This window comes from Pocillopora verrucosa, chromosome 4 (assembly GCF_036669915.1).
Source record: "Pocillopora verrucosa isolate sample1 chromosome 4, ASM3666991v2, whole genome shotgun sequence".
Classification (NCBI taxonomy): Eukaryota; Metazoa; Cnidaria; class Anthozoa; order Scleractinia; family Pocilloporidae; genus Pocillopora; species Pocillopora verrucosa.
In genome coordinates this window covers 29,899,526-29,917,707 of record NC_089315.1, presented here as the reverse complement: position 1 = coordinate 29,917,707, position 18,182 = coordinate 29,899,526, and the positions used below count along the sequence as shown (strand labels likewise).

The window sequence follows — 18,182 nt, the reverse complement described above, 5'->3', positions numbered from 1 at the left end:
GATAACGAAGGTATCGTCATCGATGACGACAATGACGATGACGATGAATATAATGACAATGAGGATGATGAGGATGACTGTGACGGTGAGGAACCGATAGACCGACATGCTATACAGTAAGTGTTAGTTACTCTTGGCTAATTATCGCAAACGAAACCGGGATAAGCCCTCGCAAGATGAAGTAGTAGCCTCGTGTTCAGTCCGAAATCTAGAGGTATTCACAAAATCTTTTAATTAAACTCGTATATCTAATGATCTATTCGAACAGAACCATAAAAGAGGTAGAGGAACGCATGCTCAGCGAAGAAAAAGAAAAACTCACGAAATCAGATGATGCTGGTGGTTAAGGAGGAAAGTCACCTTAAAATAACTTTAGGTGGCGAACATGCTGTAATGAAAAGAATCACACAGAAAACTTGTAACTCTGGGTTCTGTCTTTGATGTTATTACTGAAGTGGTTGGACATCTGGATCAGTTCATTTTACACTGTTGGTTAATTGTATGAAACAAGTCTGACGGGTTTCATAGGTATGGATTATGATTTGCCGATAGGTTTAGCTGAGAAAGAAACGAAGTCAATGCGAACACGAAGTTCGGAGGAAATCATACAGCGCCCATGTCCTCTTTCAAAGCCCTTGCTTCGCGTTTGAAGAGGAAATTTCCGTCTTGCTGTACCTTTGTGGGAACGAGGATGATGGAGTCCTTTCGGACGTTCGTGTCAGTAGTAGAAACTATCGAATCGAGCCTCATGATTATATGATGTCAACCAACAATTACTTATTTATCAGAAACCTTGTCTTTTTGAGGCGTTTTACTGACCTTGTTGAATTATTTCAGTTTTTTAATCTATTTAAAATTTAACAAGGAATTTAAAAGCTGTCAGCAACATCACAAATGTTGTTTTAATGTTCTTAACTCAAACTAATGGGGTATAATAAAAGTTAGCAATACTTAACCGTTACCATTCTCATTATTATAAAGTCAGTAAAACACTTACACGTTACACGGGCAAGATATCTAAAATTCCTTGAATGTCTTGGATAGGCTACCCTCCATCAATTGCGATTACTGCTTCTTTTTTAGTGAAATACCACCTATTCTAAATTGAATTGAATCAGTAAAGAACAAGCCGAAAAGTTTCTAAATATCTATACATATATACAATCGTTAGCACTTAACTAAAAGGACTACGCCTAGAAAGAATCTTCCCGGCTAGGATCTCTGGAAATAGCCAGACTCACTTGTCCAGAACAACGGCACTTTCTTTAAACCACACCTATTTACACCATTACGAAGAAACTAAAACGGTCCAGTGAAGTGAAACTTGACCTAGCACGTTCACTATAATAATGATAGCAACCATCATTTAAATTTTCAGCTCTTGTTTTCAAGTCTGATTCAGTTAATGACTGAATGTTTTATGTGACTGATGCATGATCATAACAGACTCATATCCGACAAAAATGGAGATGTCAGTGACGGAGAAAGAATGTTCCATAACTACCTACATTTTAAACTAAGACGATTGCTTAAGAGGAGAAGTCACGCAGAAGTGACTGTATCATCATTCTTGCGGAACTTCTAAGTAGTACTGCCTTGGTACACTTGAAGACACTCAGAACTGGACAAGATTACACGGTTCACATCAAGAGATTCTCTGTCAGAGCTTGTTACCGGATTTCAGGAGTTCCCTTGCATGGCTCCCAATAGATGCCTCTTTACTTCTTCCAATTCGTTCCTGGTCCTGTGCGAGGAAAGGCACATCAACCAAAAACTCGAAAAATTTAACGCTTAACCCTTTAACTCCCAGAAGTGATTAACATGTAACTTCTCCCAATAATATCCACACATTGTCCAGCAAACAGGTAATGAGAATACTCAAACTTATCAGGTAAGAGTTATTTTGATCTAACACCAAATTCTTGTAACTAATCCACAAGGAAATATGAAGCCACCAGAGAGGAGAATTAATAATGAGATCTTAGTAGTTGAAGAATTAAGGAGGTGGATGAAGGTGTTAATGTTTAAGTCATCAACACCTGCATGCCTAAAGGATCCCTAATGAAACGCAAAATTTATAGTGATAGACAGTTATTTACCTTGTAAGATCGTCGTTTCCCTCATCCAATATTTTCTTTTGCATGGCCTCGCATCTTTCAAGACAATCCTTGGCTGGTCCGAATTCTTCCTTCATTTTATGAACCATCGCAAGGTCAAAAAGCGACTTAGCGGTGTCTCGATGGTCCTTCAGTAACTCGAGCCGAATCTTCAACGCTTTTTTCGAATATTGTTCGGCCACATTGTACTTTCCCAGGGCATAATAATTGTTTGACAGACTGTTGAGGATGGTTGCAGTGAAAGGATGATCACTCAGTGTTTTTTCGTAAATTGGTAACGTCTGTTCTTCTCTGACTTTGATTGCCTGCTCATGATTTCCCTTGAGCGAAAGGACCACTACCGAGGGAATCACAGTTTCATCATTGAATTTGTAAAGCATTCTTATCCTTCAAGAAGTGATGCAATATTACAATAATTCCAAAGATACAATAATTCCAATTTAGTCATTTTCGGCTGACCATGAAGATAATTAAGAAAGGTAGTAAAAGTGATTTTTGTTGTCTTAAAGAAAGGATTTTGAAGTAGCCGTGACCCCTTTAAAGTATTTTGCATTAGAATTCATGTGAAGGATCTCGTTCCTTGTAATGTTTATAATCAACCACTAGATAGCATCTAGTGGTTGATTACAAACAAAGGACAATTTTCAATACATTTCAGAGTTTTGCACTTTCTCAGTGTTCTAAGGATCCTGTCAAGGGCCAGACTAAATGAATGACGGCTATTAAGCTGAATCTTGACTAATGAGAGGCTAAAATCATAATGGTGGATTCTCTTGCTTTTTTCACTCAGAGCACAGGCCACAATCTGTAACGCATTGTCAATTGTGACTCTTTATTCATCGATTTTGAAGATTCATATGTAAGCAAATGCTCAAAATAACCTTAAAATACGATCCCACAAACTGCCTTGCAAAATGTATGATCAATGCGCTCGAAAATTAATTTGGTACCTAATCATTTTGTGCACCTACCTCCCAGATCATTATACGTTGCACCGAGCATAACGTCGTCATCCTGTCCTTCCGATCGAATTCTGATTGCCTGTTGGACTTTTTCTTTTGCCTCCTCAAAAAAGCCTTCTGTGGCGAGACATCGACCAAGTTTGGCAAGGCACTGAGCTCGGCTGTTCCCTTTTTTAACTCCAAGATTACGTTGGATACGGTCAGCCTGCGTGAAGTATTCTTTGGCTATTTCAGCGTGTAAAGCACACGGACCAATTGGAGGACAGGAACAGCTGAATACTTCTTTCAGCCCTAAGGACGTGAGGCAATCGCTCAGTCTCGTCTGATCTTTCATCTCTTCGCATCTCTTTCTTAGAGATTTGAAGGCATATTCAAATTTGGCCTTTCCCATCATCTTCGCCAGTAGCTCCGTTACGCTGTTGAAAACATCAATGCACCTTCTTGTTTGTTCTTCATCCATTTGGCCATTTTTGCACCATTCAACGAGCTGCATGACATTCGCTTCATCTTTCTGAAAGGCTGCAATAGCTTCTGACACGTTCTGGCTCAGGAACATTTTAAAGATGTCTTCCAGAAAGGTTAAAAAATGGCGGATAAACATTCTCTGAGCATCTAGGATCACTTGACGAAACTCCTGCTCCATTGCCTTAGTTTCACAATAATCACGAATTACTCGTAGGAGGGTATAGGAGCATTCATCCCCATCAATGCGTTTTTCTAAAAGTGATCGCTTGGACAGTTCCATTCCACTTTCTCTGAGTTGAGACGCACTCATCTCCGTTGACTGAAATATTTTCACTGCCTCAGACAGAGAAAAACGCCTTTTGAGTAATGCAAATCTGATGAGGACATGCTTTTCTATCAAATCAAGCCTCTCGAAGCAATGATCGATACAAACCTTGATCTTCATATCCTCTGATACCGTTTGAATCTTTCTGAAGAAATCGAATTTTTTTTGAGGCGAAGGACACCTCATCGCTTCTAAGAGACTTGGCAGGTCACTGTGGGAGGAGGCCAGGGTGTAAAGAACCAAGGGAATACCGCTGCAAATCTCTGACAATTCATGTGCTTGAGTTATATTGACTTGCCTATCCTTCCACACTCTTTTCAAAAGCTTAACGGATTCTTCTGGCTTAAAAGGTGACAGATGAACCATTTCTTGACCTGATTCCGGAAAACAAACTGTCTCTGAAGAGGTGAGGAGAAGTTTGATGTTGTCTGTCACCATTAAAATTTCATTGATTAGATTCTTAATCCTCGATCCTTCCTTAGATGGGTTGTTCTGTTGGAGTGACAATTCATTTTCAGGGGGCTGCATTCTGTCATCCAAATTAAGTATAGATTCAAAATTATCCAATAGCAAAATGGTGAAGAAATCTTGGCTTTTCAAGCGATTTTTCAGCTCAGGTATTGGATTCTCCACAGGTGCGTGATATACTTGCTGAAGAGCCTTCTCAGCAAAATCATGGGAAAGTTTTATGTTTCTGCAGTTGACATAGATCACCACGGTACTTCCCCCAGAATTCAGTATGTCGTTTGCCACTTTCGTCGCCACGGTCGTCTTCCCTATACCAGTGGCACCATGTATGAGAAGGCATCTGCAATCGTGCTGTGGAGAAAGGTATTTTCTGATTTCGTCGCATTCTGTTTCGCGATTGACGAAATGCGGCACCGTTTGGGGGAGAAGAGACAATTTTCTATCGATTCCTGTAAGTCAATGCAAAGTATTACAATGGAAGATAGATTAAACCTCACAGATACATGCCACAATTTCCATAAACAGAAAATGATGGATAAGAGAAACAGCATCAGAAGGAGAAAATACCTGCTGAAGTTTCCTCAACTGGTTTTGATGACCCACCTGAAACCAGAAACCAGCTGAGATGTTATGTCATCAAATAACAGCTATACTCAAGCTGTCTTCCTGTTCTCTCACTACACATTCTTGCTATTCCTCTTTAATCTTATCTTGCCTGTCTTACTATTGTTATATATTCTCATCCTTCCCTTTTCACATCCATTTTCTAGGGCGTCACCTTCTTATCTAATTTTTTTTCCTTGCCGGTGGCCACTTAAAAGCCTGCTCATCTTTTGCTGGCTATTTCCGGCTCTATCCTTGTAAAGTGTATATACCAGCCAAATAAGAGTATATCATCCAACAATTAAGTTATTGCCAGTTTTACTTGTTAAAAAGATATCTTAAATTAAAAAACGACAGATCTTGACCTGAAGGTTCCAGGATTCCTGGATTACTTTCTTGAGTTGGTGTTCCAGCAGGTGGTCGCCTATCCATCTGTGAGAGAAAGTTTTGAGTTCTCAACGAAATGTACCTGGTTATGAATGCAGTCTTATTTTTTATTTTCATAAAAAGCTAGGTAGGGGCCTTGGGGATGAGGTCTGCTGCCCGTGTTATTTCTATGACACCCCTTTTAGCGTACGAAACGAAAACTGAACAAGTAGTCTTTCATTTATTAATTGCGAGTTTTAGATGAACAACATGTAAATCACTTTGACGTCGACTTTTCAGTTTGAATGTGATGTCATATGTACACTTAGCACACTGTTAGACCAGCTATGGTCGGGGAATCCCGTCAGGGGCATTTTCAGTATTTCAAGCTGTACCAATAACGATTCGTACGAGTTGAGAATCTCCCTAATGTGAAATAAAATTTGACCACGTTTTTGTGTCTTCGAGACTCGTATGTATCAGGCACAACCGAGACACTAAGTACCTTGAGCAGTCCGGTCAACGACGGAGAGGAAAAGTTCGATTAAAAAGGAACCGGTATTTATCTCGCTAATTTAGCGAATGGCTGGAGATTTGTACAATCTCTAACGACGCCAGACCTCGACTTCAGCATAACATGTGACGTGTGTAAGCGGCGTTGAGTTGTCAGACAAGACAAATGTTGGTGACTGTAAGATGGTGTGTAAGAGGTGTACAAAGTGCGGAGCTTTTGCTCTGCTTTTTCTGCTCGTGAAATCTTTTGTTTGTCCAGTTCTCACCCTATTGAGTTTAAAACAGAAACATAAACAACTTGTGGTCGGTTTTCCTGTTCTCAGACCACGCAGATTTGGGTGACTGTATATGTTGATATTTTGCCGAGGGCGCTGAGATGTGCAAATTGTTAAACGCATGCGCAGAGCTTTTTCTCGTGAAATATTTTGTTTCGTCGTGTTCTCGTTGCTGTCTCCGTCGCCGTCATGGTTTGCTAAAGGTCGTACTGTGACCACAACTGCGCTATTGATTTACACCCCTCAGGTATTTTCAGAATTAGCTTACTTTCAAGTGGCGATCAAACTCTTATATTCTTTACAACTCATATTTGAACGAATGTCAAGTCTTTCAAGCTAGAGACAGAGTCCTAATAGATTCATAAAAATAACAAAACAACAAGCTCACTGTACTTTCCACGGTTCCGTCTTAACTAAATAATCAGCACTTGGAATCTTAGAACTACGTTAGTTAAACCGGATTAATGAGCAAGAATGACTCCATAATTAATCGACAGAAGATCTGTTGGAATACCTCAAAAGTTCTTAAACCAAGCGTAAATGAAATTTCATGGCAATTAATGAAGTGACCGTTGATCTGCATTGACCAAATTTAATGTTAACTATTCACGACGTTTGGACAGGTCCAGACACGACAACACGGCATGTTTCGACATGTTACTTACACTTAAATGATCATCCTTCAAACTGCCAGATATTTGCCTCGTTTCAAATGAAAAGGAGCTACATAGTGACTCAGAAATCGTCCAAAGACCTCACCCTGTACGGGTATTTAACATTTAAGTGTAATTTCCACAGCGGAAATAAAAATCCTTAGTGCGTTAAAAAATCTTGTCATGACTTATAACTTTGAAATTCCTCTACAATCGATATGAACGTCCTTAGTTGGCTCATTAAAACGTCTCTTGAATAAACTTCTATCATCAACCTTAGAGAGAAGTCAAGCAAATACAAATTACGATTGTGATCGAAATTCGCCGAGTCGAACGTAAGCGCTCTGACCCTTTTATTTCCAAACGGACCCGGTAAAACCTGTCGGAAACCTCAGAGTAATGTCACCATCACAGTTAAACCTTAAATGTTCTTTCCTTACCTTGTTTTCACTGAACCCGGCTATGTAGCGCTGACTGAAAGGTTGAAAATACGTTGAAGAATATTTGTAAGTACATCGCAACTCGACGAACACGGTTCTGATTGGTCACTTCCTCAATCAGATCTGATTGATGGAGCCATCAAAGCGTATAAATCTCTTCATTTGATTATTGTACGTACGGAAGGAAAAGGTCGATTAAAAAGGAATCGGTATTTATCTCAATAATTTAGCAAATGGCTGAAGGTCTCTACTATCTCTAACGACGCCAGACCTCGATTCAGCATACCATGTGACATGTGTAAGCGGCGTTGACTTCTGAATAGTGTGTTCCCGTTGTCAGACAAGACAAATGTTGGTGACCGAAAGATGGTGTTTAAGAGGAGCTTTTAACACGCGTGCGGAGCTTTTGCTCCGCTTTTTCTGCTCGTGAAATCTTTTGCTTGTCGCGTTCTTCACCCTATTGAGTTTAAAACAGAAACAAAAAAACTCGTGGTCGGTTTTCCTGTTCTCAGACCACGCAGATTTGGTCGACTGTGTACATTGATATTTTGCCGAGGGCGCTGAGATGTACAAATTGTTAAACTCACGTGCAGAGCTTTTTCTCTGTACTGTGAGCACAATTGTGCAATTGATTTGCGCCATTCCAGTAATTTCAGAGTTTGCATACTTTCAAGTAGCGATCAAACTCTTATATTCTTTCCAACTCGTAATCGAACGAATGTCAAGTCTTTCAAGCTAGAGACAGAATTCCAACAGGTTCGTTAAAATGATAAAACAACAAGCTTACTGTACTTTCCACGGTTCCGTCTTAGCTAAATAATCAGCACTTGGAATCTTAGAACTACGTTTGTTAAACCGGATTAATGAGCAAGAATGACTCCATACTTAATCGACAGAAGATCTGTTGGAATACCTTAAAAGTTCTAAAACCAAGCGTAAATGAAATTTAATTGTTCTTAGGAAGTGACCGTTGATCTGCATTGACCAAATTGAATGTTAACTATTCACGACGTTTGGACAAGTCCAGACACGACAACACGGCATTTTTCGACATGATACTTACACTTAAATGATCATCCTTCAAACTACCAGATATTTGCCTCGTTTTAAATGAAAAGCAGCTACATGGTGACACAGAAATCGTCTAAAGACCTCACCCTGTACGGGTATTAAACATTTAATTGTAATTTCCGCAGATTCTGAGCGAAAGCGGAAATAATAACCCTTGATGCGTTAACAAATGTTGTCATGTCTCATAACTTTGAAATTTCTCTACAATCGATATGAACGTGCTTAGTTGGCTCATTAAAACGTCTCTTGGATAAATTCCTATCATCAACCTTAGAGAGAAGTCAAGCAAATACAAATTACGATTGTGATCGAAATTCGCCGAGGCGAACGTAGGCGCTCTGACCCTTTCATTTTCAAACGGACCCAGTAAAACCTGTCGGAAACCTCAGAGTAATGTTTATCTTCACAGTTAAACTTTAAATGTTCTTTTCTTACCTTGTTCTTACTGAACCCGGCTATGTAGCGCTGATTGAAAGGTTGAAAATACGTTGAAGAATGTTTGTAAATGCATCGCAACTCGACGAACACGGTTCTGATTGGTCGCTTCCTCAATCAGATCTGTAAACTGATCTGATTGATGGAGCCATCAAAGCGTTTAAATCTCTTCATTTGATCATTGCAGGGGTTAAAACGTAGCCGAAAACGGGCGATAACTCCAAATTATTTTTACCTCTCCGGTCAACTCATCTCCCAACTCGCCTTTAAACGGTCCCCTAAACTTAGAAATCAACTGAGGCTTCTTCCATCATGCTTACGATTCAAATTATAGTTAAATTTCATTCAAGGCCGTATTGAGTTTGGGTCTTTCGTCGTATTTTTAGTATATTTCCCCACGTTTTCGAAAGGCTCTTGATTATTTCTACGGGCCACCTGGCCTTATTGTCACAAACTCTCAGACTGCCTTTTTACCCAAAAATTAAAGAACCCTGACTCTCTCAAACATTAATATATATTGGTCAATATCGATGCATATGACGCTTTTCTGTTATATTCCGAAAAAGACACGCGGAAGCGGCAGATAGTTTTGAGTTCTCAACGAAGTATACTTGGCTATGCATGCAGTCTTATCTTATTTTCATAAAAAGCTGAGTAGGGGCCTTGGGATGAGGCCTGCTGCCTGTTTTATTTCTAAGACACCCCTCCCAGCGTACAAAATGAAAAGTGGACAAGTAGTCTTTTATTTATTAATTGTGAGTTTTAGATGAACAACATTCAGATAAACAGCATTTTAATCACTTTGGCGTCTACTTTTCAGTTTCAATGTGATGTCATATGTACTCTTAGTACACCGTTAGACCAGCCATGGTCGGGGAATCCCGCCAGGAGTATTTTTATTATTTCAAGCTGTACCAATAACGATTAGCTCAGGTTGAGAATTGCCCCGATGTGAAATAAAATTTGATCATGTTTTTGTGTCTTCGAGACCCGTATGTATCAGCCACGACTGAGGCACTAAGTACTTTAAGCAGTCCGGTCAACGACGGAAAAGAAAAGGTCGATTAAAAAGGAATCAGTATTTATCTCAGTAATTTAGCAAATGGCTGGAGGTCTCTACTATCTCTAACGACGCCAGACCTCAACTTCAGCATACCATGTGACATATGTAAGCGGCGTTAAGTTCTGGATAGTGTGTTCCCGTTATAAGACAAGACAAATGTTGGTGACCGAAAGATGGTGTTTAAGAGGTGTACAAAGTTTTTAACACGCGTGCGAAGCTTCTGCTCTGCTTTTTCTGCTCGTGAAATCTTATGTTTGTCCAGTTCTTCACCCTATTGAGTTTAAAACAGAAACATAAACAATTCGTGGTCGGTTTTCCTGTTCTCAGACCACGCAGATTTGGTCGACTGTGTACGTTGATATTTTGCCGAGGGCGCTGAGATATACAAATTGTTAAACTCACGTGCAGAGCTTTTTCTCTGTACTGTGAGCACAATTGTGCAATTGGTATGCGCCATTCGAGAAATTTCAGAGTTTGCATACTTTCAAGTAGCTATCAAACTCTTATATTCTTTCCAACTCGCAATTGAACGAATGTCAAGTCTTTCAAGCTAGAGACAGAATTCCAACAGGTTCGTAAAAATGATAAAACAACAAGCTTACTGTATTTTCCATGGTTCCGTCTTAGCTAAATAATCAGCACTTGGAATCTTAGAACTACGTTTGTTAAACCGGATTAATGAGCAAGAATGACTCCATAATTAATCGACAGAAGATCTGTTGGAATACCTTAACAGTTCTTAAACCAAGCGTAAATGAAATTTCATGGCAATAAATGAAGTGACCGTTGATCTGCATTGACCAAATTGAATGTTAACTATTCACGAAGTTTGGACAGGTCCAGACACGACAACACGGCATTTTTCGACATGATACTTACACTTAAATGATCATCCTTCAAACTACCAGATATTTGCCTCGTTTTAAATGAAAAGCAGCTACATGGTGACACAGAAATCGTCCAAAGACCTCACCCTGTACGAGTATTAAACATTTAAGTGTAATTTCCGCAGATTCTGAGCGAAAGCGGAAATAATAACCCTTGATGCGTTAACAAATGTTGTCATGTCTCATAACTTTGAAATTTCTCTACAATCGATATGAACGTGCTTAGTTGGCTCATTAAAACGTCTCTTGAATAATATCCTATCATCAACCCTAGAGAGAAGTCAAGCAAATACAAATTACGATTGTGATCGAAACTCGCCGAGGCGAACGTAGGCGCTCTGACCCTTTCATTTTCAAACGGACCCAGTAAAACCTGTCGGAAACCTCAGAGTAATGTTTATCTTCACAGTTAAACTTAAATGTTCTTTTCCTACCTTGTTCTTACTGAACCCGGCTATGTAGCGCTGATTGAAAGGTTGAAAATACTTTGAAGAATGTTTGTAAATGCATCGCAACTCGACGAACACAGTTCTGATTGGTCGCTTCCTCAATCAGATCTGTAAACTGATCTGATTGATGGAGCCATCAAAGCGTTTAAATCTCTTCATTTGATCATTACAGGGGTTAAGACGTAGCCGAAAACGGGCGATAACTCCAAATTATTTTTACCTCTCCGGTCAAATCATCTCCCAACTCGCCTTTAAACGGTCCCTTAAACTTAAAAATGAACTGAGGCTTCTTCCATCATGCTTACGATTCAAACTATAGTTAAATTTCATTCAAGGCCGTATTGAGTTTGGGTCTTTTGTCGTATATTTAGTATATTTTCCCACGTTTTCGAAAGGCTCTTGATTATTTCTACGGGCCACCTGGCCTTATTGTCACAAACTCTCAGACTGCCTTTTTACCCAAAAATTAAAGAACACTGACTCTTTCAAACATTAATATATATTGGTCAATATCGATGCATATGACGCTTTTTTGTGATATTCCGAAAAAGAGAAGCGGAAGCGGCAGATAGTTTTGAGTTCTCAACGAAGTATACTTGGCTATGCATGCAGTCTTATCTTATTTTCATAAAAAGCTGAGTAGGGGCCTTGGGATGAGGCCTGCTGCCTGTTTTATTTCTAAGACACCCCTCTTAGCGTACAAAATGAAAAGTGGACAAGTAGTCTTTTATTTATTAATTGTGAGTTTTAGATGAACAACATTCAGATAAACAGCATTTTATTCACTTTGCGTCTACTTTTCAGTTTGAATGTGATGTCATATGTACTCTTAGCACATCGTTAGACCAGCCATGGTCGGGGAATCCCATCAGGGGCATTTTTATTATTTCAAGCTGCACCAATAACGATTAGCTCAGGTTGAGAATTGCCCCGATGTGAAATAAAATTTGATCATGTTTTTGTGTCTTCGAGACCCGTATGTATCAAGCACGACTGAGGCACTAAGTACTTTAAGCAGTCTGGTCAATGACGGAAAAGAAAAGGTCGATTAAAAAGGAATCGGTATTTGTCTCAATAATTTAGCAAATGGCTGGAGGTCTCTACTATCTCTAACGACGCCAGACCTCGACTTCAGCATACCATGTGACATATGTAAGCGGCGTTGAGTTCTGGATAGTGTGTTCCCGTTATAAGACAAGACAAATGTTGGTGACCGAAAGATGGTGTTTAAGAGGTGTACAAAGTTTTTAACACGCGTGCGAAGCTTTTGCTCTGCTTTTTCTGCTCGTGAAATCTTTTGTTTGTCGCGTTCTTCACCCTATTGAGTTTAAAACAGAAACATAAACAACTCGTGGTCGGTTTTCCTGTTCTCAGACCACGCAGATTTGGTCGACTGTGTACGTTGATATTTTGCCGAGGGCGCTGAGATGTACAAATTGTTAAACTCACGTGCAGAGCTTTTTCTCTGTACTGTGAGCACAATTGTGTAATTGGTATGCACCATTCGAGTAATTTCAGAGTTTGCATACTTTCAAGTAGCGATCAAACTCTTATATTCTTTCCAACTCGTAATTGAACGAATGTCAAGTCTTTCAAGCTAGAGACAGAATTCCAACAGGTTCGTAAAAATGATAAAACAACAAGCTTACTGTACTTTCCACGGTTCCGTCTTAGCTAAATAATCAGCACTTGGAATCTTAGAACTACGTTAGTTAAACCGGATTAATGAGCAAGAATGACTCCATAATTAATCGACAGAAGATCTGTTGGAATACCTTAACAGTTCTTAAACCAAGCGTAAATGAAATTTAATGGTAATTAACGAAGTGACCGTTGATCTGCATTGACCAAATTGAATGTTAACTATTCACGACGTTTGGACAAGTCCAGACACGACAACACGGCATTTTTCGACATGATACTTACACTTAAATGATCATCCTTCAAACTACCAGATATTTGCCTCGTTTTAAATGAAAAGCAGCTACATAGTGACACAGAAATCGTCCAAAGACCTAACCCTGTACGGGTATTAAACATTTAATTGTAATTTCCACAGATTCTGAGCGAAAGCGGAAATAATAATCCTTGATGCGTTAACAAATGTTGTCATGTCTCATAACTTTGAAATTTCTTTACAATCGATATGAACGTGCTTAGTTGGCTCATTAAAACGTCTCTTGAATAAATTCCTATCATCAACCTTAGAGAGAAGTCAAGCAAATAAAAATTACGATTGTGATCGAAATTCGCCGAGGCGAACGTAGGCGCTCTGACCCTTTCATTTTCAAACGGACCTGGTAAAACCTGTCGGAAACCTCAGAGTAATGTTTATCTTCACAGTTAAACTTTAAATGTTCTTTTCCTACCTTGTTCTTACTGAACCCGGCTATGTAGCGCTGATTGAAAGGTTGAAAATACTTTGAAGAATGTTTGTAAATGCATCGCAACTCGACGACCACGGTTCTGATTGGTCGCTTCCTCAATCAGATCTGTAAACTGATCTGATTGATGGAGCCATAAAAGCGTTTAAATCTCTTCATTTGATCATTGCAGGGGTTAAGACGTAACCGAAAACGGGCGATAACTCCGAATTATTTTTACCTCTCAGGTCAAATCATCTCCCAACTCGCCTTTAAACGGTCCCCTAAACTTAGAAATCAACTGAGGCTTCTTCCATCATGCTTACGATTCAAACTATAGTTAAATTTCATTCAAGGCCGTATTGAGTTTGGGTCTTTCGTTGTATTTTTAATATATTTTCCCACGTTTTCGAAAGGCTCTTGATTATTTCTACGGGCCACCTGGCCTTATTGTCACAAACTCTCAGACTGCCTTTTTACCCAAAAATTAAAGGACGCTGACTCTCTCAAACATTGATATATATTGGTCAATATCGATGCATGTGCTTTTGCTCCGCTTTTTCTGCTCGTGAAATCTTTGTTTGTCGCGTTCTTCACCCTATTGAGTTTAAAACAGAAACAGAAACAACTCGTGGTCGGTTTTCCTGTTCTCATACCACGCAGATTTGGTCGACTGTGTACGTTGATATTTTGCCGAGGGCGCTGAGATGTACAAATTGTTAAACTCACGTGCAGAGCTTTTTCTCTGTACTGTGAGCACAATTGTGCAATTGATTTGCGCCATTCGAGTAATTTCAGAGTTAGCATACTTTCAAGTAGCTATCAAACTCTTATATTCTTTCCAACTCGTAATTGAACGAATGTCAGAATTCCAACAGATTCGTAAGAAAGCTAAAACAACAAGCTTACTGTACTTTCCACGGTTCCGTCTTAGCTAAATAATCAGCACTTGGAATCTTAGAACTACGTTAGTTAAACCGGATTAATGAGCAAGAATGACTCCAGAATTAATCGACAGAAGATGTGTTGGAATACCTTAAAAGTTCTGAAACCAAGCGTAAATGAAATTTAATGGTAATTAACGAAGTGACCGTTGATCTGCATTGACCAAATTTAATGTTAACTATTCACGACGTTTGGACAGGTCCAGACAAGACAACACGGCATGTTTCAACATGTTACTTACACTTAAATGGTCATCCCTCAAACTGCCAGATATTTGCCTCGTTTCAAATGAAAAGGAGTTACATAGTGACACAGAAATCGTCCAGACCTCACCCTGTACGGGTATTTAACATTTAAGTGTAATTTGCACAGATTCTAAGCGAAAGCGGAAATAATAATCCTTGATGCGTTAACAAATATTGTCATGTCTTATAACTTTGAAATTCCTCTACAATCGATATGAACGTGCTTAGTTGGCTAATAAAAACGTCTCTTGAATAAATTTCTATCATCAGCGCCAGAGAGAAGTCAAGCAAATACAAATTACGATTGTGATCGAAATTCGCCGAGTCGAACGTAGGCGCTCTGACCCTTTTGTTTCCAAACGGACTCGGTAAAACCTGTCGGAAACCTCAGAGTAATGTCACCTTCACAGTTAAACCTTAAATGTTCTTTTCCTACCTTGTTTTTACTGAACCCGGTTATGTAGCGCTGACTGAAAGGTTGAAAATACGTTGAAGAATATTTGGAAACTCATTGCAACTCGACGTACACGGTTCTGATTGGTCACCTCCTCATTCAGAGCTGTAAACTGATCTGATTGATGGAGCCATCAAAGCGTTTAAATCTCTTCATTTGATTATTGCAGGGGTTAAGACGTAGCCGAAAACCGGCGATAACTCCAAATTGTTTTTACCTCTCCGGTCAACTCATCTCCCAACTCGCCTTTAAACGGTCTCCTGGACTTAAAAATCAACTAAGGCTTCTTCCATCATGCTCACGATTCAAACTATAGTTAAATTTCATTCAAGGCCGTATTGAGTTTGGGTCTTTTGTCGTATTTTTAGTATATTTTCCCACGTTTTCGAAAGGCTCTTGATTATTTCTACGGGCCACCTGGCCTTATTGTCACAAACTCTCAGACTGCCTTTTTACCCAAAAATTAAAGGACGCTGACTCTTTCAAACATTGATATATATTGGTCAATATCGATGCATGTTACGATTTTTTGTGATATTCCGAAAAAAAGAAGCGGAAGCGGCAGATAGTTTTGAGTTCTCAACGAAGTATACCTCGTTATGCATGCAGTCTTATTTTATTGTCATAAAAAGCTGAGTAGGGGCCTTGGGATGAGGCCTGCTGCCTGTTTTATTTCTAAGACACCCCTCCCAGCGTACTAAATGAAAAGTGGACAAGTAGACTTTTATTTATTAATTGTGAGTTTTAGATGAACAACATTCAGATAAACAGCATTTTATTCACTTTGCGTCTACTTTTCAGTTTGAATGTGATGTCATATGTACTCTTAGCACACCGTTAGACCAGCCATGGTCGGGGAATCCCGCCAGGGGTATTTTTATTATTTCAAGCTGTACCAATAACGATTAGCTCAGGTTGAGAATTGCCCTGATGTGAAATAAAATTTGATCATGTTTTTGTGTCTTCGAGACCCGTATGTATCAAGCACGACTGAGGCACTAAGTACTTTAAGCAGTCTGGTCAACGACGGAAAAGAAAAGGTCGATTAAAAAGGAATCGGTATTTGTCTCAATAATTTAGCAAATGGCTGGAGGTCTCTACTATTTCTAACGACGCCAGACCTCAACTTCAGCATACCATGTGACATATGTAAGCGGCGTTGAGTTCTAAATAGTGTGTTCCCGTTGTCAGACAAGACAAATGTTGGTGACCGAAAGATGGTGTTTAAGAGGTGTACAAAGTTTTTAACACACGTGCGAAGCTTTTGCTCTGCTTTTTCTGCTCGTGAAATCTTTTGTTTGTCGCGTTCTTCACCCTATTGAGTTTAAAACAGGAACATAAACAACTCGTGGTCGGTTTTCCTGTTCTCAGAGCACGCAGATTTGGTTGACTGAGTATGTTGATATTTTGCCGAGGGCGCTGAGATGTATAAATTGTTAAACTCACGTGCAGAGCTTTTTCTCTGTACTTTGACCACAACTGTACAATTGATTAACGCCCTTCGGGTAATTTCAGAATGAGCATACTTTCAAGTAGCGATCAAACTCCTATATTCTTTCCAACTCGCAATTGAGCGAATGTCACACCTTTCAAGCTAGAGACAGAATTCCAAGAGATTCATAAAAATGATAAAACAAAAAGCTTACTGTACTTTCCATGGTTCCGTCTTAAATAAATAATCAGCACTTGGAATCTTAGAACTACATTAGTTGAACCTGAGCAAGAATGACTCCATAAGTAATCGACAGAGGATCTTTTGGAATACCTTAAAAGTTCTTAAAGCAAGCGTAAATGAAATTTAATGGTAATTCACGAAGTGATCGTTGACCAAATTGAATGTTAACTAATCACGAAGTTTGGACAGGTCCGAACACGACAACACGGCATGTTTCGAAATGTTACTTGCACTTAAATGATCATTCCTCAAACTGCCAGATATTTGCCTCGTTTTAAATGAAAAGCAGCTACATAGTGACACAGAAATCGTCCAAAGACGTCACCCTGTACGGGTATTAAACATTTAAGTGGAATTTCCACGCATTCTGAGTGAAAGCGGAAATTACAGACCTTGGTGCGTCAACAAATATTGCCATGTCTCATAACTTGGAATCTTAGAACTACATTAGTTGAACCTGAGCAAGAATGACTCCATAAGTAATCGACAGAGGATCTTTTGGAATACCTTAAAAGTTCTTAAAGCAAGCGGAAATGAAATTTAATGGTAATTCACGAAGTGACCGTTGACCAAATTGAATGTTAACTATTCACGAAGTTTGGACAGGTCCGAACACGACAACACGGCATGTTTCGAAATGTTACTTGCACTTAAATGATCATTCCTCAAACTGCCAGATATTTGCCTCGTTTTAAATGAAAAGCAGCTACATAGTGACACAGAAATCGTCCAAAGACCTCACCCTGTACGGGTATGTAACATTTAAGTGCAATTTCCGCGCATTCTGAGTGAAAGCGGAAATTACAGACCTTGGTGCGTCAACAAATATTGCCATGTCTCATAACTTTGAAATTCCTCTACAATCGATAGGAATGTGCTTGGTTGGCTCACTGAAACGTCTCTTGAATAAATCTCTATCGTCAATCCCATAGAGTAGTCAAGCAATTACAAATTATGATTGTGAACGAAATTAGCCGAGTCGAACGTAAGTGCACTGATCTTTTAAATTCCAAACGGACCCGGTAAAACCTGTCTGAAACCTCAGAGTAATGTAACTTTTACAGTTAAACCTTAAATGTTCTTTTCTTACCTTGTTTTCACTGAACCCGGTTATGTAGCGTTGACTGAGGTTGAAAATACGACGAAGACTTCTTGTAAATACATCACAGTCCGAAGAACCCGGTTCTGATTGATGGAACCATCAGACCGTTTAAATCTCTTAACTTTATTAATGCTGGGGTTAAATAGGCGATAACTCCAAATTGTTTTTTCCTCTCCGGTCAACTCATCCCCCAACTCGCCTTTAAATGGTCTCCTGAACCTAAAAATGAACCGAGGCGTCTTCCATCATGCTTACGGTCCAAAACTATAGTTAAATTTCATTCAAGGTCGTATCGAGTCTTTCGTC

The 18,182-nt window shown here is 39.3% G+C and overlaps 1 protein-coding gene across 8 annotated transcripts; it reads right to left on the bottom strand.

The window, feature by feature from the left end:
- Window positions 1-884: 884 nt before the first annotated feature.
- LOC136280215 (uncharacterized) lies at window positions 885-17,957 on the bottom strand. 8 transcript variants are annotated; one of them, XM_066165093.1, is made up of 7 exons: window positions 17,865-17,900; window positions 7,188-7,221; window positions 5,306-5,372; window positions 4,905-4,940; window positions 3,089-4,786; window positions 2,100-2,454; window positions 885-1,744 (listed from the first exon to the last, which is right to left on the bottom strand). In XM_066165093.1, the coding sequence occupies exons 3-7, from the start codon at window positions 5,370-5,372 to the stop codon at window positions 1,681-1,683; spliced, it is 2,220 nt and encodes a 739-aa protein (XP_066021190.1). In that variant the 5' UTR covers window positions 7,188-7,221; window positions 17,865-17,900; the 3' UTR covers window positions 885-1,680. The 8 variants fall into 8 exon arrangements, with proteins under 8 accessions (XP_066021190.1, XP_066021189.1, XP_066021188.1 ...); XM_066165092.1 differs by lacking the exon at window positions 17,865-17,900 and adding an exon at window positions 8,694-9,009; XM_066165091.1 differs by lacking the exon at window positions 7,188-7,221 and having other exon boundaries at window positions 17,865-17,957.
- Window positions 17,958-18,182: the final 225 nt, after the last annotated feature.

Bases quoted from the DNA above. Each gene is read 5' to 3' on its own strand.
- LOC136280215 (XM_066165091.1), bottom strand. From the start codon at position 5,372: ATGGATAGGCGACCACCTGCTGGAACACCAACTCAAGAAAGTAATCCA. The intron at 4,787-4,904 runs GTATTTTCTCCT...ATTGACTTACAG, and splicing joins AGTTGAGGAAACTTCAGCAG to GAATCGATAGAAAATTGTCT. The intron at 1,745-2,099 runs GTAAATAACTGT...TTCCTCGCACAG, and splicing joins GGAAACGACGATCTTACAAG to GACCAGGAACGAATTGGAAG.